At 46.5% G+C, this 27,981-nt stretch overlaps 1 protein-coding gene across 9 annotated transcripts in view; it reads right to left on the bottom strand.

Annotated features, from left to right (window-relative positions):
• The window catches only part of CUX1 (cut like homeobox 1), a 467,724-nt gene that overhangs the window by 356,051 nt on the left and 83,692 nt on the right, over positions 1–27,981 (bottom strand). For all 9 annotated transcript variants that reach the window (XM_027861836.1, XM_027861837.1, XM_027861840.1 and 6 more), the window contains exon 2: positions 3,988–4,098. In XM_027861836.1, coding sequence (XP_027717637.1) covers positions 3,988–4,098 — 111 coding nt within the window. The remainder of the gene's footprint in view (positions 1–3,987; positions 4,099–27,981) is intronic.

Here is a 27,981-nt window from a genome sequence, read left to right as displayed (position 1 = left end):
AACTTGAGGGAGGGTCCTGGATCTCTATTACTTTCATTTAAACGACACCATTTCCACCAGGGACCATCCTAGAGTCTTTTTCTTAACGATTTATGGAAGATGATTTCAGAGCACAAATACCTGGGTTAAAGCCTGGCCTCTGACTTATCCTGGTTGTGTAATCATGAGGAAATCACTTACGGGCTCAGTGCCCCCAGGCAATCCCATCCTCTCAGAGGAGAAACTGCAGAGTCAATCTGCATTGGTAAAGGGAGTTTCCTCATTGGAAGAAAGCCCGGTATCAATGAAAGCAAAGGCAGGTCTAGTACCAAAAATTTTATTTTATGCACATGTCTTTTCCTAAGGAAAAGACTGTTGAAACTTGAGTTAAGAGGAAGTGCAGCATATCAGTAGTGAGGGGGCCGCAGCCCAGGAAGCCCTGGGTTCCAGGCCCATCTTGGAGGCGGCCTGGCTGTGGGATCCCGGGTAGTCTGTAACCTTGTAGACCTCCAAGCAATATTCTGAGATGTTGGAAGGTGCTGGTAAAGTGAATTTTAAAGCTCGTAATTCCTCTCTGGGGGTACCAACAACATCCCAAGTTGGGCCCAAAGATATCAAGGTTTGGGCTCTGCGGCCTCTAGAGGATTTCTGACCAGGCGCCCTGGCCACAGACTAGACTTTCATCCCCAACACCACAACACCAAGCGCTACTTCCTTAAGCCAGGCTCGGTGAACACTGCCTTGAATACTAGCAAGGGGTGCCGCACCCCTCCCCTCCTGGCCTTCCTCACGGTTCTCTGGGCCAGGGCCCTCAGCCACAGGGCTCTTGGAGGCTCCACGCGCCCTGGCCACCGACTCCAGGGTTGGTCTAGGGGCAGACGCCGCAGGAGTCGACTGAGGAAAGAGCCTGCCAGTCTGTTTACGCTCCTCTGACAATTTACATTGAGCAGTGGCTGGTGGAGCGCGATTCCCACCCTTCCACACCTCGAAGTATAGTGAGAGATGAAAACTCCCAGGCTCACAGGCAATAGCTGCAGCCTTCCTGGACCACTCTGCCTCCTCCACATTATAAGCTTTCTTTTCAACAGGCCCAGCCAAGGCATTTACTAACGAAGTTCCTTTTGCTCCACGTCTTTACAGTTTATGGTGGCTGTTAAGGAAAGAGAATTCCAGGTCTCCATTTCTTCAGCTGTGGGATTCAACACCACGACCTACACACAAAGTCAATCTTCCATTGCGAAGCACTACGGTGTGGTGAGGAGTGCTGGCTTTGACATCAGAAAGACCTGGATTCCAATCCTGCTTTTGGCTCTTACTGACTTTGAGATCTTGGACAAGTCCTTACCTCTCCCTGCACCTCTCTGTTTCCTCTCCTGTAAAATGAGGGGGGTTTGACTCCGTGATATCAGAAGTTCCTTTGGGTCCCTTCCCGTGCTGCCTCAATGCTCACATGACCCTACATAAGGACTCTTAAAATGCTGTGGATGGATCACAATCAATTCTCGAGGACACTTCCTTCCCCATACTAATGGGCTTCCTTTCACCTGGCGCTGGGCAGCTGAGCAGAAGCCTGGGGCCTCCAGGAAATGGCTCAGACACAGGCTCCCCCCAAAGGGGGCCTCTCCCCCTACACGGATGGGGAGGGGGGCTCCACCTTTGTCGATTTCCGGCTGTCACAGAGTCATCCAGACTGACGTCGACCCTCGCCAAGATTTTCTAGCCCTAACGGGTACCAAGCTATGACAGAGCTAAAGTCTGGCAATGTACGGTGTAACGGGGCATGGTCAGCAATGAGCCACACATGGACAACAGTGATAGAATAGAGGAGGGTCTTCCTGGCCACAGCAACAGACACCAGAAAAGCACCAAGCAGCCGAGAGAGCCGCTGGCAGAGATCCCGGCGGGGGACAAGTTCAGATACAGCATCTGGCTCCTTCCTTCTCATGCACGGGTCTCTTCATGGGGAGGAGGGTCTAAGGGAGGGGAGGGGAAGCCTCCAGATGCAGAACAGGACATGCCAGGTAAGAGGCAGGACACTTGCAAATGATGGGATGTGCTTGAGGATGGCCAGGAATCCAGTCCAGCTAGGGTGCCAAAGCCCACAAAGAGGAGCAGTCTGAGATAAAGAGATTGCTCACGGGATACGTGGAGAGGGAACTGGTTTGGGAACCTGGGGATCTGGGTTCAAATCCTGCCTCTGTCACCTGTGACCTGTGTGACCTTGGACACTTCTCCCTGAATGAAGAGGGTCACCTACACAGCCTCTGCGGTCCCTCTGGGCTTTGGTCAGACCACCCTCCATGCTCAGACTACTGGACTGCACTGAGTAGGCAACGGGAAGCTTGCCCGGCTCATTACAGGAACTATTCAAATAGTCGGCTTCCCAGGACTTTTTAATTTTAGCAAAGAACTGGAAATTGGAAGTGGAGAGGGCCGGACAATGGCGGTGGCATGGGAATATCACGGAACACGAATGACATGAAGAATGCAGAGAGACACAGGAAGACATTCCCACCCCCTAACCAGGGCCTGGCACACAGTAGGCACAAAGAAAAAAAAAAAAGAACCAGAAAAACAACAAGACCCAATGACCATAACACAGGCAAAAATAAAGTACCACGGAACTTGTCCCTATGTCAGTCTAACAACCAGGCCAGGCCCTGCAGAAGCAATGAGGAAATCCATGCCCTGGCAGCCAAGGGGAAGGGACGGGGTGGGCTCAAATGGTCCTTTTCTCCTTCTGTTACAGGGGGAGGCTTGTGAGGAGGGGCAAAAGAGAGTGGTGTGCACAGAAGTAACTAGGATATAAAAATTAAAAACCATAAATACACACATAATATGCCCATCCATCCGTACATCCACACATACAAACACAGCAGCTTCCCGCGGCATATTTTAAATGATCAGATTTGGACGCGCCTCATTCCAGGCAGACACACTGTGCGCACGTGGTGTATGCCCCGGCAGAACGTCAGCTCCTTCAAGGCAGGGGCTGGTTTTGTCTTTTCCTCGGAGCCCATGGGCTAAGCCCGGCGCCAGCATCTACCAAGCGCTGAGTCAATGCTTGGTCAGACTGGCTGACTGTGGAAGTGACTGCCCACTCAGGACCAAGTCTTCTGCATCTATTGCTTTCGGCTGCACGCAAGCACCCCACCCACCCCCCACCCCGGGGACTCCCAGACAAGGCACTGTGGAATCAGACAAGGGGACTCCTGGCCCTCCTCTCAATGGAGGGAGGACGTGAGGCCTAGAGATAAGAACCCTCTGAGGCCAAGCTGCTGAGGACGGAATCCTCAGGTCCATCCGGCTGTCTATCGACGGCTCCATTCTTTTTCTCACTTACTAAGCTATGGAGAGAAAGGAAAGGTCAAAGGTCCCAAAACAACAGTGACAAGGACCGAAAAAGGACCCCCCCCCACCATCCTTCTGTCACACGTATCAAAGGAAAACTCGGGGAGACCGCGGATCCATGGATACCCTTTTCAAACACTGCTTCACAAAGCCCTCTGGTTCATTTACAAGTCAATACTAGAATCCCATGTATGTTTAAAGAAGTGAAGATGGGCCTAGCTGTGGACAGAAGTAGGAACGGGCCCCCTGCTTCCCCAGGGCTTGGTCAGGGAAGCAGGTCCTCTTAGCCGCCTGTCTCAGCTTCCAGACACGCGCAGAAGGTTCTCATTATCTGGCTGCAAGTGCGGCCATTCTTCTACCTGGTGTGTTAATGGACTTAAGGCCTGGCTCCTAAAAACAATAAATAGCTGAACCCTAGAATCATGGAGGGGAAGGCAAGCACAGACACTGAAACAAAGAGTCACTATTCACATTCTGTTCTGTTCCTATCCAAGTTCTGAATAAACCCGGGGATTTACTTCCAATGGCCAAAGCAAAGCCAATCAATGCCTGCGGGCCCCACAATGCAGTGGGGTGCAGGGAGGTGCAGGCCAATGACCAAACCAAGGCAACACACCCCCAACGCCACCCCCGACCAAGGCGCCATGCCGGCCTCACCTCTGGAGTGTTTTTCTTGAACTCTCGACTTTGCTCAATGAGCCTCTTCCGAGACTGCTCACTTTCATCTTGTCGGTTGGCCAATACTGTTGCTGTAGCATCAAGCTCCCTCTGTCAAGAGAAACAAGGGGCACAGTGAGATTGGGCTGGAGCTGCGCCCCAAAGACGTCACATTACATCTGACCAGACGGCAGGGGCAGGAGGGTGCCCCCACTGCCCGGTATGGGAGGGTGGAAGGACGCCGCTGGGTGGGGGGAGGACCACACTCTTACTGCCTGGTATGGGAGGGATGGCGATGGACAGGGGCAGGAACATGCCCCCACTGCCTGATATGGGGAGGGTGGCGCTGGGCAGGGGAAGGAGCATGCCCCCACTGCCTGGTATGGGGGGGCTGAAGGACGCCGCTGGGTGGAGGGAGGACCACACTCTTACTGCCTGGTATGGGGGGGATGGCGATGGACGGGGGCAGGAACATGCCCCCACTGCCTGATATGGGGGGTTGGCGCTGGGCGGGGGGAGGAGCATGCCCCCACTGCCTGGTATGGGGGGTGGCGCTGGGCAGGGAAAGGGGCATGCCCCCACTGCCTGGTATGGGGGGGGTGGCGCTGGGCAGGGGAAGGAGCTGGTGATGCCGGGGGGGGCCCTCCAATTCTACCAGGAGCTGCCAACTCTCTAGCAACCTCACGAGCACCCATGGCAGATGGGCACACAGTGGGGCTACAGGCTGACTACAGGACAGCAAGGACACATTTCTGCAAGGAACAATAGTCCAATCCTCCTGCTGAGTGATTTCAGTTACTTAAGAGACTTAAAAGCACATTCTGGGAAGGATGAGTAAGAGCTGATCATCAGGTACCAGGGACCCCCCCCAATTCTGAATTTGCAGTACAGCCAGCTTGCCATCTGACAAGGCAATCATTTCATTCTAATCAAATTAAGATTCCGAGGCGGAAAGACATTTGGGTAGAAAAAATATGACTGGTTGAGCATCTCTTAATGGAAAGAGCTCTGACTTTGGCAGGAAAGGATCCATATTCAAATCCTACCTTGTAAGCCATTTGATCTCTGAGTGGTGCAAGAGAAAGAGAACTGGACGTGGGTCCAGTTACAGGACATGGGTTCAAATCCCACCTTTGATGCTACTACCTGGGTAACCTTGGGCAAGTTATTTAATTGGCCTGGGCCTCAGTTTCCTCATCTGTAAAATGAAGGAGGCCCCTTCCAGCTCTAAATCTATATAAGCCCAAGACTAGATGGTCTCTTTGGCTCCTTCCATCTCTAATTCTGTGATCCTATGAATCTCTCTGGGCCTCAGTTTCCTCAGTTGTAAAATGAGAAGAGAGGACTAGGTGGTCTCCAGGGTTCCTTCCAACTTTAACAATAAGATCCTATAACGAGATAATCTCTTGAGTTCCTGCCATCTCTAAGTCTGTACTGAGAAAGGATGTTATATTCCCCATCCCAAGTGGGAGGGCCCTACCTGTTCTTTTTTAAATTAAAATGCCATATCAGTGGTCCGCATGGCCAGTACACCACTATGAGGGCCTCAGCTGCCATCAGCCAACAATCTGCCCCGAATACAGGGTCAGCGCAGGAGCTCGGGGCAGGGGAGTGGGGGTGCAGAAGCGCATCACCACTAGGCCACACCTCCCTTGTTATTCTGGAGAGATAGCGAGCTAACAAGTCCAATCGGCTGGGACGGGCTAGAATTCACTAACAGATGTCAAAGATATTGCAGAAAAAGAGGGAAACATTTAACAGTTTGGCAGGACCACATTTGAAACTCGTCCCAGTTAAGCGAAGGCACGTAAAAAGAGCAGCAGAAACCAGTGTGGTTACGTCGGGATAGAAAGAGCAATGACAGATAAGCAGAAGGCTCTTTAAAAATATAAACAGTCTGCTGAGGAGGAGGACTTGGATGCCTCGATTTAAGAAGCCAGAGCCCAAGTTAAAAACGGAGCGTTCCAGAAGAAAACCTCATCGTAAAAACAAGAAGTGACTTCAATGTGCCTTTAAAAAACACTGACAAGATAACGGGCGAAATTTTCCTGAACAAAACCAAGTCGGTGCTTCGTTCCCATCCAAAAAAATGGACCAAGAAAAGACAGAATTGGTTTGTTTTTTCAGATAAAATGGAAATAGCTTCTAAAGTGACCCATCTGATGGGGAGAGGGACAGAAATCCACACGCATGGGGCGACAGGACGAGCATTCCAAGTGAATTCCGTCTCTAGCAACGATCACAGTCACAAGTAATTGAGATCATGGGTGACGGACAGAGTCCTACAAGGGCTGGCTCTGGGGATGAAGAGTTCTAAGGACACAGAGGCAAAACGACTTTTCTCAAGACGGCCAGTCTCCCGTGGGTCCCCCATAGTAATGACTCTGTCCTGAACGGCCAGAGCCAGCTGGACGAGTGCAGACAGGCCAGACTCCTTGCTTTTCTTGGAAGGTAGGTGGGCAGTCAATGACACCAAGGGTATTCTCTGAGGTGAAAGCCCCCGGTTGCCTCCGACAGGCCCAGGCTGTGATGAGAAGGGTGCCCTTCCGCTGCTCCACACCCTGGCTCCCTAGCCTTGGCAGAGACCCTCCAAATAAGTAGCAGACGCTTCTGAGCACAGTAAGTCACCGAGAAAGCTCCACGAGGAGACAGAATTGCCGGCGGAGCACTATTTTATTATCTACCGATCCTGCTTGTACTTGAACTGACAAACACAATTTCACTCGGCCGGGGGCGCCGGATTCAGGCGGTTGGTACATGGAACTGGTAATGACCTCAGAGGGAGTTACAGGACGTTGCACCTTGGAGATTTAAAACAAAGCAAAATACAGCCATCAACACCAAGTGCTAAGAGGCAGAGGGTTGGCCTAGAGGACCCAAGGTCCTTTAGGGCCCAGGGATGTGGATCCTAGGTCAACTGCGATAAACTGACCGACTTCCCCTCAGAATGAGGCAGCTAGGCGGGGCAGTGGATGGAGCGCTGGACCTGAACTCGGGAAAACCTGAAAATTCCACCCTTAAGCAACCGCTCTCTATCTCAGTTTCCTCATCTCTACAGCGGGTAGAACAATATCACCTACATCTCAGGGGTTTATTGAGGGTAAAATGAGCTAATATTTGTAGGCACTTTGAAAACCTCAAAGTGGCGAGCAGAATTCTCATTCAGCCGCACAACTAACGGGCAAATCGGCCTCTCGCTGTTCCTCACGCATAGCACTGCGTCTCGGCTCACATGCTTGGGCACACAGTAGGCACTTGTTTCCTCCTTCCCTTCCCGCTCCCCTCTCCCCTGTACCTCTCAGAAACCCCAGCTCCCTTCCCAGACTTTCCTTCCCCACCCCTCGACCATTAGGGCCCCTCCCCTCCAAGTCTATATGTTTTGAATCTATTTATGCAGGTAAAAACAGAGAGCCCAAGTTCCATGACAACAGAGGCTTTCGCTCCTCTTCCTATCTGAGCCCCTACCATCACCATCCTCAATCACGCCTGCTGGCACTTTTATGGTGCTTTTCATTTGGTAACTCACTGGATCCTTTCAACAACCTAGAACAGTACGTGGCACACAGTAGGCACTGAATAAGCACTGCTGACTAAGCTAGGCGCTATTATTATCTCAACTGTAAAATGGGGCTAATAATAGCACCCAGCACCTGGCTCCCAGGGTTGTAATGATGATCAAATGAAATAATATTTGAACAGCATTCGGCACAGTGTCTGGCAAAAAGGAGGCACTTAATAAATGCTCGTTTCCGGAAACAAAGGCACAGTGAGGTTTGGCGGTTTTCCCTGGGTCATACAGCTAGGGAGTATCTGGGGCAGGATTCAAACTCAGGTCTTCCTAACTCCGTGTCCAGCATTCTAAGAACCACTGGGAAACCCCACTGCCTGGCACCGAACCTCATGTCCCACCACATACACAGTCGGTTTAATAAACGCACACTGACAGACAGACGGACGGCCAAACTCAGTCGTTTTAGGTGACAGTAAAGACGAGCCATATCAGCACATGGACGTTCCTTCGAAGGTAGGTATGGCTGATGGAGACTGGGTGTCTCCCAATCACTGAGGTCCATATTACCCAGGGCGTAGAAAAGAGACGGGTCATGGCAATGTCACGGGTCTCCAGTTTTTCCCAACCCAAAAAGTTGGGGCCTTGAACTTTGAGGAAAATGACGTGTTTTGACAAATCAAGATTCCCAAATCTGCACCTGATGGTGACATGACAAACATACAATTTAAAAGGGCTACGGCCCCAGCATTCTGAGTGAATTGCATCCTCTGATGAATTCTCTATTAGATAACCACAGTTACCAGTAATTAGGATCGTGGCTTATATTAAGAAGTTAGTTTACAAGGACATCTCTCATCCCTCCATACGGATGTGTAGTTTGGTACCTTCTTCTCTCTCTCCCACCCCACTACTTCTTAGTTTCCTTCTGTGTGCTGTCTTCCCCCATTAGAAGGTAAGCTCCCTGAGGGCAGGGCCTGGCTCTTTTGGCTTGCATTCACCGGGCACATACAAGGTGCATAATAAACGCTGCCTAACTCTAACTGTCATATTTCACATAACAAAATAGGAAAAGCAGTGTGTGAACAGACCCCGATTCTCTCATCAACATCTGAACATCAGAGAAAGCTGAGCAGGGGGGGCAGGTGCTGACTCTCGGGTCACAGGGCCCGGGCTCAACCCATAAAGAGCACTGGCCTTCAGTTTACATCCTGTGCTGGGGCTCACTATTTAGGTGACCTGGAACACGTCACCTCTCTGTGGGCCTCAGAGGCCCCTTCCAGCTCCAAATCTACAATTCACACCCGCTCTGTTACACCATGATTCCCACACTGACCTGACTGAGGAATGTTCTGCTGAACAATCTGTAACCTTTCAAGTTTTATTCATATTACTGAAAATCAAAACCAAATAACAAACCCTAAGACTGATCACACATTTGCCAGATACATCACACACAGCTTCATCCTCTGAATAATCCTGACCTGTCTCTGACCACAATAGCCTTACCACAATCCACTCATGCACCTCCATTCATGAGTTATCGCTGCAGTTGGGATCCTATCTGCCTAGCACGGGTTTTATGATAGTGGTCAGATCATTTCATCATGGGGTGGGGCAGTGGGGTTGATCACCCAGACTCAATTTTCTCCTCTGTAAAATAGGCATGATTATATCTATACTGTTCCCTCCTCACAGACTGGCAGTAAGGACCCAATGTCAACAAAGCACTTTGCAAAGCTAAAGCAATGGATAAACGTTATTAATCTCATTCTACTTCTCTCTCCTGATCAGACAATGATCTCTCCCCTTCCTGACCCTTCCTAGTGGTGACAGGCAGGTGCCCTCCAGGCTCCCTTCGCTCACACCTCAACCCTAAGGAACACTGGGCCTTCTTTTGCGTCCAAGGTGGGTACAAAGCTTTGCAAAGAGTAAACATTTAATAAAGTTTTTGCCATTAATTATTACTATTGCTATCCACTGAAACTGTTGGCCAATGCCTGACATATGGCTGAGAGCTCAGGATGGTGTCATTTCTAAGCATGTGGCTCTAACCTAAGACAGGTCAGGATTCTAAGCCCAAATGCCAAGGGATAAAGACACTGGTCAGGGATAAGAAGCCCCTGTCTGTCCACAAGATGGTGGAGAAGGAGAAAAGTACCTCCACCTCACCCCCAAGTCCCTTCTCTTCCTCCATCTTCCTCTATCTTCATCTACTCCCCTTTCATAGGCAGATCTCCAGTCCACACATAGTCACCCTGAGCCACTCATTTCTATCCCTTAACAACAAAAACAACACCAACAGCCATACTGAGTCATGCCCATGTTCTACCGGGGCCAGGCTTAATTAAGTGCCCGGGAGTGGGCAGCCAAAGGACGTCTCTAAGGTCACTGAATGGAAGAGAAAAATAACACCCTAAACTGCTTCTCTGTCTGGAGGCTAGCCCACAAAGGCCTGGTTCATCTATGAGGTCCCCTTGTAGCCACCATCATTTCCAAAGGTATTTTCACTAAAAAAAAGAAAAATCAATGATAGGATGCCCAAAACAAGGAAACCTGTGACATTACATTGGCTATGTGCAACGGGGTATCCGAGAAAAAGCTGGGTTCAAGTCACCTGGCTGAGTTAGGGCAAGTCTTTTAATTCATGGGCCTCAGTTTCCTCATCTGCAGAATGGCAGAGGTAGGCCAGATCACCATCGATTTGGAGCTGGAATGGACGGCTGCCCCTCTCATTTTACAAATGAAGAGACTGAGGACCTAAGCGACGAAGTGATTCAGGATCACGGGTCCTTCATCGGGGCAGAAAGGGAGCTCGGAAGCCACCAAGACCGTCCCCTTCATTTTACAGATGAGAAAACCGACAGGCAGAGATGTGGAGAGGTTTGTTCGTGATCGCCCAGCTCACAGGTGCCAGAGACGGAACCTGAACCCCGTTCTTCCAAATCCAAGTCCAGTACCCTGTGAGATGACAGAAATACAGATACAGAGCTGGAAAGGGTCTTGGAGGCCACTCCCCTTATTTTATCAATGAGGAAACTGAGGCACAGAAAGGTTAAGTGGTTTTGTCCAAGGCCATAATCAGACCGTCAATAAACACTTACTAAGCACCTACTATGTGCCACGCCCAATTCCCGCTGTCTAGCGAGGGGAGACAGCCCGCAAACAAGATGGAGACCTCTACGCTGGGAGCACACAGTCCCCAAAGGAAGGCACTGGCATTAAGGGGGCCTGGACAAAGGAGAGGAGCCAGACTCTGCCCCCAGCGCAGTCTGCAGACACGCCCTCCCAGCCTCGGTCAGCAATGCAGGCCACACCAAGGTGACTGTGCCAGCGGCCTCAGGCCATAGCCATGCCCTCTTCCCCAAGAACTCCTGAAACGCCAGCAAACCTTAATCCTTCCCTTCCAGCTGCTCACCAGCGTGTGGGGCCGCCGGTCCAGATGCCCACCGTGCAGGTGCAGCGGGGCCAGACAACCGGATCGGGGGCGGGGCCGGCTCACGGGACTTGACCAATAGACTTCCAAGGCCACTTTGCTCAACTCATCCTCTATTACTTTTCCTCTTTGTCCTCAACACTGGATACCAGAGAAAAAATGAAATCTGACAGTGCTCGAGCTGCTTAAGATACAGGTTATCAAGTTTTTCTCTAAAACAAACACACACACACACGACACAGATCTATCGACAGATACATCTATATGCTGCTCTACTCTCTATATAGAATGCGTGTATGTGTAGGTATGGATATGTGTGTATGTGTGTGTGCATTGTTTTCCCTTCAGTCATCTGCTAGACTGAAAACCGCTGGAAGGTCAAGTTCAAGCGGTCCTCCTGTACCCACAAACTCTGATGCAGGGTCATACCGCAATAAGCACTCGGTATTTGCTAATGCACGGAGGTGACTCGCCGTTATTTTTCAGCCCAAATCATTTAAACCCAGACGAGCTAAGTGGTTTGCCCAAAGTCACGCAGAATTATAATTGAACAATTCTGAATCTTCAGTCGAGAGCACAAATGACTAAATCCGGCTATCGAAAGCTATCTGCACCCACACACAGCTTTCGTGCCACCGACTCTGCAGCGTCACAAAGTCAGGAACTGATCGAGAAACATCAATATTGGAGGGGGGAGAGCACTTTAAAGGAAACGTATGCGGTGGTGCTCTAAGGGGGAAAAAATGCTAAGTCTCCCCGAGAAGCAGCGCTCCATAGAATACTTGCAAGACACAGTCATTTAAGCACTCAGATGTGAGAGACTGGGTTTCATTAAGCCTGGCTCTGCCACATAATGAGGCACAAAGCAAACCAGAAGCCCAGGGTGCGAACAGTAGGAGCGCACCGCCTCGAGCTACTTCCTTAGGAAGGGATGTCATTTAACCTTTAACAAACGATTCTGATTTAAATACCTTCACGATGTGATTGTCCAGGGATCGCCTTCAACTAGGTCTCAAAATAAAACCAAAGCCCGCTTCCTAAACCCGTCCTTTGCAAGGTAAGCTGGACCCCGGCCACAGGCCCCCTCCGAGTCAGACACTTGCCCAGCGACCCCGTCTTTCTGCCTCCTCCCCTCCCTGCGGCAGCTGCAGAGACACAAGGAGCCGGAGTAATTGACATGTGCCTGTGCCTCCACAGTCCCAGACTCTTCTCCACCGTGCTCACTCCCCCGTACGCTCATGCAGCATGAACCACCTCGCAGGATCCCAGGATCCAAGCTAGCCGGGACCTCTGAGCCCTCTCCCGACACAGCCCTCATTTTACACACGGGGTCCAAAGAGGGTGGGCCCGGATCGCCACAGCTGCCAGGCGTCTGAGGCAGGATTTGAACCCAGACCCCTCAATTCCACCTTTTCCCTCTACCCCTACCTCCCAAGCTCATCCTATCGATTACCACCCCACGTCACTCTAATCTGCCCCCTCCCGTCCATTCCCATTGGTCACCCACCAAGCTCGGCCCCGGCCTCACGACTTTTTGCCTGGACCATCACCACAGTCTCTTACCCACCGAGACAGCCGTGAGCTCCTCCGATATTCAGGAAGGACAACTCTGATCATGCTTTCTCTACCTTAGAAGCACCGCCACGACACACCTCCCCATTTCTGAGCGCACAACATTCAAGTCCCTAACAAGGCATCTACGGTCTTGCAGTGGGAAGAGGTTTGGGCCCGGTGGAGAGAAGGTCGGTCAGGGAGACCTCGCTCGGTGACTTAGCTCCAGTCGGTCTCAGCTTGCTCGTCTGCAGAGTGGGAATAATAACAGTAACTACTCCATCAAACAATCGTGAGGATGAAATGAGATCCCACGTGTGTAACGGGCATTCTGCATGCTAGCTACTAAGACCTGGGTTCAGATGATAACGAGGGCTCTTTCAGCAACTACCTAGATCCCGATCCCCCCCCAGAACCCCGCTTCACGTACCCCTGCTACGCTCCCCAATTCACAGGAAGGCCTCCCCCTCCACCCTTTCCTGCCCAGCCATGCAGATGAAGCCTCAATGCTTCTTCCTTGGCAAGGCCTTCCCAGATTACCCCCAGCTCAGCTCTCCGAAGTCCAAACTCCCTGAGGGCTCTTAGGAGACTTTCCCATCGACGCCTCCTCTATCTCTATCTCTGCCTCCTCCTCTGGTAGCTCCCTGAAGAAAGGGAGGGGGGGTCTTGTTCATCTACAGCTCCTGTAACATGCAGCTAGCTCTGTGCCCCCCACAAAACAGGGGGAAATGGGTCCTTTTCATCTTGAGTTATGGTTGAGGTCTCTGCTTTTCCTTCTGTCTCCTGCTCATCTGGATGACAGGCTCCTTGAGGGCAAACATCATGTTTCCTGGCAGGGGATGGATGCAGGCCAAGGTCTACACTGTCAGACTTTGGGAGGTGTGCTGGTTTTCACCCACCTTGGTCAGCCCTCCTGGTTCCAAGCAAAGAAGGAGGGGTTGGGAAGCCTGGGCTCAAATGTCAGCTCTGGCACCTCTGGGCAATCCATCACCTCCCCTGGTCTCTTCCTCTCCAAACTCCTGCCACGTCTCAATGTGGGACCAAGACGGAATCAGGGACGGCTCTCTGGCCAAGCTACCAGCAGAGGCGTTGTCTCAACAACAAAAGCCATCGGTGCTAGCTTTCCCTCACAGGTCAAAGGATGGCGCTGGTGCCCACCAGTTCTCGGGCTAGGGTCTATTGAGGCAGCCTGGCCCAGCAGCCCAAACCCTGGTGTTGGAGTCAGGAAGACCCGCCCTGTGTGACCTGAAGCAAACCAACCTCTCATCAGGGCTTCTCACCAGAAGAGTTTGGACTTGACAGCCTCCACGTGTCCCAGCAAGCTCCAGACCAATGATCCCATCACCTCTCCGTGCCTCGGTTTCCTCATCTACAAAGTGATGGCGCCGGACTCTAGGCCTGCTAAGTTACAGCTCTAAACCCAAGAACACCAACATTTAGTGTGTGAGGGTGCTATTCCCTTGAGAAACTGGAGGACATCCAACGTTGGTCTGTGTGCGCACATGTGTGTGAGTGACAAGTCCATCTTCAACAGTCAAGAGATGGAAAGACCTGAGTTCAAATCCAACTTCAGACACCTACTAGCCGAGCAAATCTGGACAAGTCACTCAATCTCTGTCTGCCTCAGTTTTCTCAACTGTAAAATGGAGATAATAACACCTATCTCCCAGGTTTGTTGCGAGGATCCAATGAGATAATTATAAAATGCTTAGTCCAGTGCCTGGCATAGAGTAAACACTTAATAAATGAAATTGCTTATCCCTGCCCTTAATCCACCCCCCTAGTATCGGCCAGCTCACTGCTCCCAGGTCTCCCCCAACCCGTGCCCCCCAAATAGTGACCATCTTCTTAGAAAGAGAGTACAGCATAGGGCAACTGCCAACCTCTAAAAGCATTTTGTGCTTATTTGGAACGGCTACCGCAGATCACAATGGGCGCGTACATACACTTAGCAGTCAGCCTTACACGTCTGTACGCCCTGTTCAAAGCCAAACTGACAGAACAGAGACAATGAATGAACAGAAAGAACCATGCTAGTGAGCACTCCCACTGTCAGGGAACACACCTAAAAATCAGCTTGTACCTTTTCAAAATCAAAAGCTTCCACAGAGGTTATTAACTGATAATTATGCTAACGCTGATGTCCCTTATTAAGAAGATGCCTGATGAGGTGGATTTATTTTCAAAATATATACATGCTGTTGCTGCCAACAGAAATATCTCTGATCTTATCCACACTAGCCAATGTTTTTCCTAATAAAGCATTTGTTTCATAAATAAGGCTTCAATTTGAAAGTCTTAGGAGCCAAGATGTTTGTGTCTCTTCAAAGTATTTGTTTCCATTGTTTGGCAGAAATCACTTTGCTAGGGCACCAAACGCTTTGGCAAAGGTTTCCATCCACTTCTCTGGGAAAGCCTTGGCTGGGAGAACAACCATTTTCAACCCCGCAAATTTTTTTTTTTTATTTTTTGCAAATGTTTGGGCTATCCCAGCCACAAACATCTGCCAGTGCAGACACAATCTGTGAATCAAAACAAACCATACAATGTGTATGTGCCAGGACAGATAAGATGGGAGTTTATTAGTAATGGAACTTGGCTTTGATTATTAGCAATTAAGAGTTCAAAGATTACATGGTGGCCTCTGGGCTTTCCTCTCTGGAATTCTTCAGCTGGTGGGAGATGGGGGTAACTGCATTTTCTTTAGTTGGTCTACCTTAGTTTGGGAATGTCAAGGTGGCCCTCTCAGGCCTGTTAAAAACCAAGCATTCATTCACCAATGGATCTGGGTCCCTGTTGGAGAATGTTCATTTAATTTAATTCAGCTGTGATATGAGGGGATTTGGACTAGATTCAAAGACTTTTAACCTGGGGCACAGTGAACTTGTTTTAAAAAAAAAATTGATAACTCTATTTCATTATAATTGGTTCCTTTGGTATCTCAGGCATCTTATTTTATGCATTTAAAAATATGATTCTGAGAAGGAGTCCCTAGGCTTCCTCTGACTGCCACCACAGGGGTCCAGGGTATAACAAAGGGGTAAGAGCCCCTAGATGGTCTCTAAGGACCCTAGTAGCCCAAGATCTAGGATGTTTGCCTCTCAACAGAATAACAATGGGGAGTAGGAAGCGGGGTAGGGAGGGGTGAAACTTAAAAAATTGATCCTTAAAGCTACAAGGGCTCCAGAGAAAGAGTCAATATTTACATTTCTGAAATTGTTGTAAGCCTTGTTTTCTGGTTGGTTTATGTGTGTTTTTTAAGTCACAGTTGTGCCTTGCACTTAGAAATCTACCTATAGCTTTTCACATTTTAATTAGCAAATGAAGACTTTTCTCTGAAAAGCTCCCAAACTGTTTTTTCGCTAGCTTGGTAATTAAAAGTTGAAAGCAGCCTCAGCACTGACTAAGCTAAGAAGGAAATGAGAAACCAAGCAAATACCTGGGAAACAGGAAACCAATCAAATAAAAACATTTCATGGACCATTTCGATGGCCAGTCAGCAACACTACCACCTTTTGAAAAGTCTTGAAAGTGACTTAAGACTGCTCCTTCCAGTTAACTGCCCTGTGTTCTCCGAGGCATGTTCAGGGACCAGGCTTCCCAGCACACTGACACTGGTTGGTAGCTGCTGTCAAGCAGATGGTTCAGCAGAATGGCCCTCAGATGGCAGAGAATGGGAATGTTGTGTATGATTTCTCCACTAATTTCTGGCACTATTGCTACATGCTGTTATCAGGAAATCTGGAGGCTGGGCACCAACAGGTTACACTCCATGAGGGACCCCGCATGCCAAGAGCAGAAATATGATTTTAAAATTTTTAAAGAGTGATTTAAACACTTCCTTGTCCCTCCAGAAAAGGTAGAATCCAAAGGAATGAAGGGGGAAAAAAAAGTTTTTTTAATGTCATTAATGCCCCCACCCAAAAGGGCATTCAAAAGAACATCCCCAAAGTCACACCCACATGCCTACTTTCTTACCTTCATAAAATTTTTATGAGAAAGATACACACACATATGAGAAGAACACAAATAATTCTCTAGTGAAAGTGACACCTTTACAGTCACACAAATGACTAAGGAGAAAAGAAGGACACATTCCTACTGTGTTTGTTTGCTGATTACCAAAAAAGAAACTGACTCAGTCCAGCAAAAGTCAGTCTTAAGGGACCTCTTCTAACAAGGAGTCTTGTGTGTGGATATCAGGCTCATACAAGACTCTTCAACAAATGCAAACACTAAGTGATGAAATAGGAAGCAGGGCAGAGATTTTTGCTCATCAGAGATGGTCAGCACTATCAAGGCAAGGTCCAAGTGGAAAAGAGATTCCCTAGAGATGGTGAGGTCACAGTTCCCTCTCAATGTCAAGATGAGGAAATAAAGGGGGCCAATGGGGTTAAGGGATTAGCCCAAGATGATACAGGTATTAAGTATCAAAGGTGGGACCTTAACCCAGGTTCTCTGAACCAAGACCAACGCTGGTCTTTCAAATCTTTTCCAGATCAATCAACACGGATTTACTAAGTGCCTACCATGTGCCACACACTATGTATACAAAGACAAGAAGGACACAACCCCGTCTATCCTTAACAAGCTGGTATTGTATTGGGGGAAGACAATTTGTGTAAATACATGCAAACTATATAAAAAATAATTCATATACAGAAATCTAAGCAGAGAAGGCACCAACAGCTGAAGAATGATCTCATGTTAGATGAATCAAGCCCCAGAAAGCATTAGGGCGTCCTCAGTGAGACCCGGGACTAGTCAAAAAAAATGACCCTACCAATCTATACCAAAAAAACAAAAACAAAAACAAAAAAACCAAACAAAAAAAAAACAACTGAAAGGATGAAAAAAAGCAACCCTTTATGTTGACTATGATATACTTTTAAATTGGCTAGTCCATGGAGCTAATACTTTGATATGATATCTGGGAAAGACTTTACAAATGGTCAATAAGATGTACCCAGAATTTAGCAGAAGGAAGAGTGGGGTGGATTTCGCTGTTTAGTCGTTTTACAGTCATGTCTGATTCTTTGTGACCCCATTTGGAATTTTCTTGGCAAATGCAGGAACTTGCTTTGCATCACTCTCCATATTTGTTACAGGGGTTTTAATTCTTTTTTTTTCTTTTTCTATTGGGTGTGGGGGAGCAGGAAGGGAGAGAAAATATTTTTAATAAAAATTTTTTTAAATCTTTTTAATGCAAACTCCTTGAGGGTAAGGATTGTTTCTGGTTTTCCTTTGTATCCTCTAGAACAGTGCTTGGCATTCAATAAAATGTTTGATAATCAATGGATTGATCTTATGATACAGAAGCGTTCGCCCCGCCCACGTAGCAGGCATCTGTAACAAAAAACTCCACCTAAAACGTTTAAATCTAGATTAAGTAACAGAAGGGAAAATAAAGAAAGTTCAACTGTTCACTGAAAATATCCTGAATTCACTTCAGAGAATAAAAGCAATATAAGCAGCAGCATTTTGGAGAGGAAGCAGTCTACACAAAAATGAAATCAAGAGTTTGGCAAGACACAACTGCAAGGAATTTCTAAATTCGAGCGCTTGCCAGCTTTCGCTCTCTGTCTTCCCCTTTTAACATGTTAACAGGAGTCCCAAAGCAAATCAGCATCTGACCTGTCAAATCATGCCGTTGTTGGCTGAATGCAAAGATGGAGTGGCAGCCGTAACATGGAATTTCCTTGTTTTTATTAGTTTAAGACTCTTCAAGAGCAACTTTGACATTGGGGAAAACTTCTGACTATGTCCTGCTGCAAGCTTAGATCCAGTTACCTCTCACATGTTTTCAATCATTTTGCCTGCCAATTTTTACTAGTTATCAAAAGACGTTTGTGGTTCCAACCCAAGGCTCAGCTCTCTCCAAGCTCGTCTGCGCCCTTCCTCCAGTGAAGTCATGCTGTTGGATCCCAGGCCCAATGAGGTCGCCAGCAGAGTCCTGATAGCAATCAGATTCAGGGTTTGCTACTGGATTGTGCTGGTCAGACCAGGGTGGGAGAGAAAGATGGTTTATATTCCAATGCATGAAGCCACTAATACAAAGGGGGAAGGATTAAGGGTTCATGAAGAGCTTCAAGGGACTCCAGAAGCCAGCTAGCCCAAAATCCTCCTTTTACAGATGAGGAAACTGAGGCTCAGGGAGATTAAATTGTCTCAGATTGCACAGGTAGTGTCAGAGACGGATCTAAACCCAGGCCCTCCCATAACTAATCCAGCAGACTTTCTACTAGATAGCTCGGCCTCGGAAATTTTTGTTTTAAGTACTCCCAATGGGAGAAATGGCTTAACTAAACCTCAGCTGGAATGATCTATTTCTCAATCAAGGAACACTTTTTAAGTTCCTACTATGGGCCAGGCATTGTGCCATGCCCTGGAGGTACAAAGAAAAGTCAAACAATCCCTGCCCTCAAAGGGTTTACATTCTACTGGGGGGATAGGAATGTACAAGCACGTACAAGCATTCACAAGGTAAATCTGTGGAAGCCACTAAGCAGTCAAGGGGACTACAGAAGGACTCAAGGGGAAGGTGGTATCTAAGCTAAGTCTAAAAGGAAAACAGAGAATCCAAATGATGGAGGTAAGGGTTACGTTCTAGGCATGGGAGACCCTAATACAAATGCACAGAAAAAGGAGACACAGGAGCACCCTGTGGGTGAGTCCTGATAAACCAGAGAGTCCAGGGAAAAGAGTAATATGGTAAAAGACTAGAAACATAAGAAAAGCTTTAAATGTCAAATTGAGAATTTTATATTTGCTCCTAGAAGCCATAGGGACCTGCTGGAGATTACCAACTACGAGAATGACATGGTCAGACCTGCACGTCCCTTATGGTGGTGGCTGTGTGGCAAATGGAATGAAGTGGAAAGAACTGAGGCAGGAGGACCAATCAGGAGACTAGCAAACAATCCTTGGCAGAGGTGGTCTTACAACCACACACCATCTCTAAACGAAATATTTAACAATCACAAAAAGCTAAACGGATGACAAGCTTCAACAGTGGACGGTACTATTCAATCTTCAATGACCCAACTACATCACCTGGGGCCTGGGGGTACACAATGGGGACAGTTAACATAAGTTACAGGCACTAGGTGGCTTGGGGAGTCGGCCATTTAAAAAAGGAGACCATAGGTATTTTTAAGTGCTGAAAGGATCAATAATTATTGACCAATATATGCCTACTTCATCATATTTATAAAAACAAGTAAGAGAGTGATTCAAACACCTTTGAAGGGTATTCCTGATGAAAACATGACACGGAAGAAGCAGCACACATACATCATCTATCTCTACCCTACATCTGAAAATGTCTGAAAAATCTTCTCGAGCCAGCCACATCAGAACATCCAGTAGACCTACCAAGAGTAGAATGTAAGCTCCTTAAGGGCAGGTGCATTTTTGTTTTGTTTCGGGATCCCCAATGCCCGGCTTAGAGTAGTGCTTGTGGAACTGGGTATCCTCAGTTTCCTTAAAGACCTTCCGTAGAAAGTTGGGGACCCCGCCCATTCCCATCTTCGGCCAGGCATTTGCTTTGGGCTAGTTCCAAATGTTAACAAATTTTTACTCATGTCTAACAATCACTAAGTATTTATTAAATGCCTACTAGGTGCCAGGCACCATATTGCATGATGGGAATATAAATTCAAAAGTAATACATTCCTTACCTTCAAGTAACATCAAGACTAAATGTGTCTCTCTTCCACTTACTTCCATTTACTGTTCCTAGTAGAGCAGATCTAACTCTCCCTTCCTAGTGACATATCTTCCACCACCTGAAATCAGCCATCACCGCCCACTTCCTCTTCACCCCAAATCCCGGACCCAGTCTTCTCTTCCCCAGACTAAATGGGCCCAATTTCTTTAGCCAACGCTCAGATGGCTGGCCTGAATTCAAAGGCTGAGTTCCCTCCATGATATGGCATCTCCTTTACTGGTGATACCTCCAGCATCCTTTCTATTACATCTCCCTCCCTGTTCCTGCTGCATCTGTCTCAGCAAAGTCATCCCTGTTCAACATAGGCACTGGGAGCAGGCTGGCTTTCACTGACAACATACCACAGCAGACCACAGCTTGCAAACCACACAATTGGCTGAATGACGCTGAGAGAAGACAACATCTTACCCACTGCGTGTATTAATCCGTGGCTATTTGAAAAAGGATTTGACTTGGTATGGGCACAGCAAAACGCCTCCTTCAAGGTTCTCCTCCAAGGAGCCTCCTGCACAGGTGTTAAAATCTCATGAGACCCCTTGATGTAACAAGAGAGAATCCTGTTCAACTGAGCTAATTGACTTCAAGTAAGGCATAAAACAAAAGCAAATGCAAAACTCAGTGCCATTAAACGGGAAAAGGACAGCAGCTATTAGAATTACTTGGGGGAAGTGGGTGTCTTTTTTAAATGAAAATTTCCCTTTTCACACAGAATCCTAGGTTGAGTTCTAGATGGGACTTTAGCACACTGAGTTCAACCTTTCATTTCATAAATAAGAAACCTGAGATGCAGAGAAAGGACTTGCCTAAGGTCACACAGGCAGCTAAGTCAGAGTATGAAGCAAGATCTGGAACCTCTGACTGCAAAGCCTCTGCTTTCTCTGCTTTAACACGCTGCAATCATTTGTGAATTAAGAAAAACATTTTATCCAATAAGTATGGTACAATGGAATGAGTTACTGGCTTTGTGGAGGGCACTTTTATCTCTCTGGTCCTCAGTTTCCTTTTTTGTTCAGTGAAGGGCATGGGCCAGATGGTTCTCAAGGTCCCTTCTAGTGCCAGGCGTATGATGTAATAATGAAACTGACATACAAAGGGGGCTAAGGGACTTCCAGGAAGCTGGTCCTCTCGAGCCACACTTATGCAGGGACTCTTACCCACTTTCAGGTCAGGGACCCCTCGGGCAGCCGAATGGTGAAGCCTGCAGACCCCTTCTCAGAATCACATGTTGAAATAACTGAAGGAAACGCTCGATTCCAATTAGAGCATAATTAAACTAAAGATGGAACTTTTGGCCCATTCAGGTTCATGTTTTCCCCCCAAACGTCCTGACTCTTTAGGGAACCGTGGACCCCAGATTAAGTACCTTGTTCTAATGCACATCAGGGCATACCAAAGATAATGTATCAAATATTAAAATATTCTAATACTATAAGGTTTCTTAACCAAATACCTGTGATTTTTAAAAATGTTTTGATACATATATTTCAATATAATTGGTTTCCTTCATAGTCTCATCTATTTCATGGATTTAACAACATGATTCTATAAAAGGGGTCCAGGTCACACAAAAAGGGGAAGAATCTTTTCTCCAAAGAGCTATTACAGAATCTGTTTGCCATATCATAATCATGGATTGATCACTTTCCCATGTTTCTTAAGGGCACCATGGATTGCACAAGAAATTAATTGTTATGAAGGTAACAACTCAAGTTCTAATAACATGAGAACTTCTCACATGAACAAATTAATTTTTCCATTACCATATTAGGCAATCACATCCTCCAAATTTAAAAAAAAAAAGTGAAACTCATTTAAACTTTAAGACATGATTTCTACATTAGAGGCTGATATCCTCCCAAAGTGCCAATATTTTTTTTTTTAAAAAACACACAGAGCCAAACCTTTTCAACGAAAACCTGTTAATTTCTTGACTGAGAATTTGTCACGTTTCAGACTGGAGTGAATTTTAGTAACTGATTTACAAGAAAAATACCAGTAGGCTTAACACACTGTCACTGAAAAGTCTCAGTTTGGCACCCATTTCAAATTCTTTAGTATAAAGTGGCAAAAAAGAGGATTCTAAAGTTAGTGAGCTCACAATTTTCTTACTAAGGAATGTCGCTGTCTGTCTAAAGCAAAGTTAACAATCTGTTAACTAGTTAGTTCCTTTCCACAGCCTAATGGAAAAGACGCCTCCTCGGTAAGTTCCTTATAAAAAAGAAAAAATGTTCCTAGAGGAAAAAAACAAAAATACAAAAGAAAAGCCACTTCTCCTCCCTCAATATTGGGGTTTGGGTCCCAGGGGGCATTTCTTTTTGAGGGGGTTAGGATCCCCCATTCTAATTCAGCTGTGCCCAGAGCTTGGCTATGTGATTTTGGGCCAATTACTTAGACCTCCTCCTAATTTTCCCCATCTGCTGTATGAGGAACTTGGACAACATGATATCTCGGGTTCCCCCCAGCTCTAACATTTATCTTTTAATGATACCTCCAGCATTTCTTTATGCATGTTCCCCCAAGTGCCTCCTCTGTGGCCATATCAGGCCTTGAGAGGTATCAAAACTAGGATGAGAAAGAGCCTTCTTTACTGATGGAAAGAGCTCTGGGAATTCTGCTTCCTCATACTTGGGAGACAAGGCTCCTAGATACAGAGATGAAAGGGAGGGACCTCATTTTACAGAGGAAGAAACTGAGGACCACAGACGTGAAAGGCATTTGCCCAAGGCGACACAGGCAGCATCAAGCAGTGGGATCTGAACCCAGGTCCTCTGACTCCAGAGGCAGTACAGAAGAATCTTATTCATTTGTGTAATATCTCTCAGAGCCGCCAGGTGCAGTGGATAGAGAGTTAGGGGGACCTGAATTCAAATCTGACCTCTCATACCTACTAGCTCTGTGACCCTGGGCAAGTCATTCACCCTGTTTGCCTCAGTTTCCTCATGTGTAAAATGAACCAGAGAAGGAAAGGGCAAACCACTCCAGTACCTCTGCCAAGAAAACCCCAAATGGGGTCACAGAGAGTCAGACGCACCTCAACAACAGCATACTCCATATTTTATCAGCTATTTTACTATGACTGCCAATCAATTACAATCATTTATTAAGTTCTTGCTAGATGCTAGGTATGGTGTTAAGGGCTGGAGTTGCAAAGACAAAAGTGCAACAGTCCCTGCCTTCAAGGAGTTTGCAATCTAATGAGCGAAACAATTCGTACAAACACAAGTCTATACCAAATGAATACCAGGTGATATAAAAGAGGGCACTAGCAAGCACCTTCATCCTTTCAGGAGGGAAGAAGTGGGGGGTGGGGAGAAAGGCGGGAGCAGGGGAGGGGGAGAGGGGCATCATGGATAACCAAAGGCTGGAAAGGGAAGTCAGAGCAGAGATGTGATGAGTCTGAGAAGGGAAGGGGCCTTCCCAACGCCCAGGTGATTGCCCAAACACTGCAACCAACCTGAGCCCAGGTTTCTTCTCCCCCCCCTTCCCCCTCCAAGGCTTCTGCTGCTATTATAGCAAGGAGACATTCCTTCTGCAGGGATTAAGGGCTGGTAAGTCGTTTGTGACTATTTCCTCAAAGAACTGAGAAGGTTTCCCTCTTTCTGGGAGAGGCTTTGAAGAGCCCTTCAAATCCAAAGCTACTACTCTATGCAGCTGAGGGAGAGGCTCTCCCTGCAGACCTGCATTTTCACCAACAGCTCCAAAGGTGAAGGTAGGACCAAAGCAAAAGCGAGTTGATTTCAAAATCTCTTTGAGTTCATTTAAGGTTAATCTTATCTCACTAGGTAACCTTAGGAAACTCTCCAAGAAGAAAGGTTACAGATAAGCAGCTAAAGGAATCACCTGGGAGTTCCTTAGACCAATGAAACCTTAGGTCCGGTCCTCCTCCCCAGGTGGCCAAACTGCAGAGAAAAGGGCCCAATTTCCAACTCAATTCTCTGCCACTCTGGAAATTCAGCCCCAAGCCAGTGCGCCAGGGAAAAAGAAGTTATATTCTGTGAAATGGTAATATACATCTATCTACCTGCTATCCCTTGGAATGAAGATTTTTCTGGTGAGCAAACCAAGGGGAAGGAGGGTAGGCACAAGCATTTATTAAGCACCTACAACGTGCCAGATACTGTACTAAACACTTTATAAATATCATCTCATTTGATCCTCTCCACAATGCTGAGAAGTAGGTGCTATTATGATGTAACTGCATTATACAGTTGAGGAAACTGAGGAAGACAAAGGTTAAGTGAATTGCCCAGGGTCACACAGCTAATAATTGTCTGAAGCCCCATTTGAACTCATCTCCCTATCTCCAGGCCCAGACTCCAATACATATAAAAATGGGAGGGCCTAAGCAAGGAATTGTTTCAAGGACGAAAGACATGTTGGGTAGGTCTTTCGACCGGGTCACTTCCATATAATTGCTCAAATGCCCAACAGCCAATGGGTTTGGGAAATTCTGCCTGGAGTTTCAGGCTTGAACTTGTGCCTCTTGTCTGGCTCACAAAAGAACAAAGTCTTAAAAGTCTGACTTGCAGCTTTTTCTTCCCAGGCCACAGAGAGCTTTCCTACCCTTGTAGGCAAGCGCAGGATAAACTGAAACCCAGTTCACACTGTGCCATCCAGATTGGGGCTGTTTTATTGCTCAAATGTAGATTCCAGAGTAGTCAGTCTAGACTCTTTCATGAGCACTAAATTCATCTGAATGAGATGGCCCCCACCCCATGTGATTTACACCATTAGGATTATTTAAGACTGACATGCAAACATGACGTTATTTATGAACCTGAGGGACTGCAAAAGTTCCAAAAATGCTTTCATTTGACAATGCATCTCTAAAGCAAATAAAAACCATCCTTTAATGTCTGGGCCATAATTTGATGGCATGCAGAACTACGGATTTGAATAAAAATCCGGGCACAACTTGTGTCCGTCGTCTGTTGGATTCTATTTGTTCTGTAGTCTACTGGATAATTTAAAACAAAAACAGATGCAATCCTCATGGGAAAAACGCTCTAGAAAACAAGTTCAGAAGGCTCAGTTCCTGAGGTTCCCAACACCTGGTGCCATTTTTATCCTGGGCCACCATGGGCCTCTAGAGTCAGTTAGTCATGCCAGGACTCCAGAGTGGACTTTGGAATTTGGAGGCCACGTTCCAAATCTACCCCTTATTTACTACCTCCCCGAAGCATTTCAGCCTCCAAGCTGGATGTATATTTCATACAAGACCCAAACTTTTAAATATCCACGGGAAGATTTCATTTTTATAGGCAATAAACATTAAATCTAAAGGACTGGAACATAAAAAGTGTTTTAATACCACATAAATCACCTTTCCCTAGACAGAATAAATCTCTGAAGGTTTTAAGGACTGCAATATAAATTTTTATGGCAAATTATCTACATAGAAATTATCTGCATGAGATGTATTTTCACCTCACTTCATCTGCATACTGCTGACAACCTTTTCAATCACAATGGCGGATTCAAATGGGTCCAGCAACCAACCACAGCCAAAGAGCCATGGGAAAGGGTCAGTAGGATGGAGATCCCCCCCTTTAGTTCTGCTCAGGGCCTACCAGCTCTGCCTCAATAAGATGCCTCGGGAAGGGCTGAGGTCAATCCACAGAGGTGAGATCATTAACATATTATATGCTATACTATACTATACCACTCACATTTATGTTAGCTACTAGAAGTTTTACAAAGCACAGTATCTCATTTGACGCTGGAAAGAAGGTCAGTTCTGGAATCAGAGGACAGGAAAATGAGGTCATATCCTGCCTCTGACACATAATATTTATGAAACCATGAGCAAGTCACTTGAAATTCCTGAGTCTCAATTTTCCTCATCTGTAAAATATGGACCTATGAGGTCCATTTCCTGCTCCTAGAGGCAGCAGGTGACACAATGGATAGTGCTGGGCCTGGAGTAAAGATCTGAGTCTAAATCTGGCCTCAGATACTTACTAGCTGTGTGACCCTGGGCAAGTCACTTAAACTCTGTTTACCTCAGTTTCCTCAACTGTAAAAGGAATAGCAACAGCCCCAACCTTGAAATGTTGTGATGATCAAAAGAGATATTTGTAAAAGCGCTTAGCACAGTTACTGAGCACACAGTAGATGCTATATAAATGGTTATTCCCTACTACTTGTAGCATTATTATTCCCATTTTACAGATGAGGACACTAATGCCTGGGGAAGTTGAGTGGAATTCATTTGAACTTAGATCTCTCCTGTGTGGTAACAGTGGAAAGGGTGCTAGATTTAGCGTCAGGGAACCTGAGTTCAAATACTGGTTCTGCCATTTATTACCTATATACCCCTGGGCAGGTCACTTAATCTCTCTCTGGGCCTCAGTTTCCTCATCTTCAAAATGAGGGTGCTGGATTAAATGGCCTATATGTGGGCATCTAAATTTATGCTCCTGTGACATTCTGACCTCAGTTTCCTCATCTGTAAAATATGATGGAATTGGACTACCCTTTTCAACTCTCCAATTCTGTGATTCTGTGACCTCCGAAGTCCTTATTAGTTCTAAACCTAGGGTCTGCTGACCTGGAAAATGAGAGGCAGTGTTGACCTCGGTGGCCATCTCTAACCCTAAGATCTTTGTCCAAAAAGAGTTCTCTTTTCCCTTCTTAAACAGACTGGCTTGCTCTGGGGAGTGAGGCTACCAAATCAGCCTTATGCTATCATTCACGAATTGGTGCTTTAGAGAATGGCCCGGAGCAAGTGGGAGGGCTTCTAAGTCCCGAGGACAGCCATCAGCTGACCAGGTCAGAGCAGAAACGCCAACTTGGGCTCTAGCTCTGCCTCGGCCACGCCCGCTTTCTGGCTCCAATCTACAATGTGAGGAGAGTGGACTAAATGATCCGAGTTCCCTTCCACTACCATGCTTTTAATGAATTCATTAATAACAATAATAAAGCTAACATTTACACAATGCTTCAAAGTTTGCAAACTGCCTTTCGTATAATTATCTCATTTGGTCCTTATGATAACCCCATAGAGGAGTTCTTATTATTATCATCCCTATTTCATAGATGAGGAAAACTGAGGCTGAGGGCGAGGAAGTGGTTGACCCACGGTCAAACAGCTTACCAAGTGTCTGAGTCGGGATTCGAACTCAGGTGTTCCTAACCCCAAGTCCAGTGCTCGATCAACTATGCCATGTACGGGCCTCACAGAGAAAGTCATCATGGCTTCTTTGAGAGCGGCGAATGCTTCATGTTAGTCTCGCATCTAGCATAGTGCCAAGCACATAGCAGGCACTAATTACTCATTAACCAAAAGTCACAGAATTACAAAACATCAGACATACCAACAAACCTTTGCTATCCTAGTGAGCTGCAAAAAATAAATAAATAAATAAATAAATAAATAAATGAATGAATGAATGAATGAATGAATGAATAAATGAAAATAAATAAATAAATAAATAAATAAATAAATGAATGAATGAATGAATGAATGAATGAATGAATAAATGAAAATAAATAAATAAATAAGTAAAGACAAAGGAAAATGAAGACTGAACGTTTCTAGTTTCTCCTTTGCAGGTTATAAGTGCTGATAGATAGAACAATAAAAAAGTTGGCAGAACACATCTGCTTTCAGATACATAACTTATAGCCATCTCTCTATGAAGTAGAAGAGAGAATTCTTGAAATTCTCCTCCCACTGGTTTTATTAAAAAATAAAAGATATGCCTTTCATCTAAGAATTTCCACTCAAGGCTTTTTAATGTCCTAAAATTTTAAGTACAATTCTCCTTC

The sequence above is a fragment of the Vombatus ursinus genome, unplaced genomic scaffold (genome assembly GCF_900497805.2).
Source record: "Vombatus ursinus unplaced genomic scaffold, bare-nosed wombat genome assembly UNPS02014768.1, whole genome shotgun sequence".
Taxonomy (NCBI): Eukaryota; Metazoa; Chordata; class Mammalia; order Diprotodontia; family Vombatidae; genus Vombatus; species Vombatus ursinus.
This window is presented reverse-complemented; position numbering and strand designations above follow the sequence as displayed.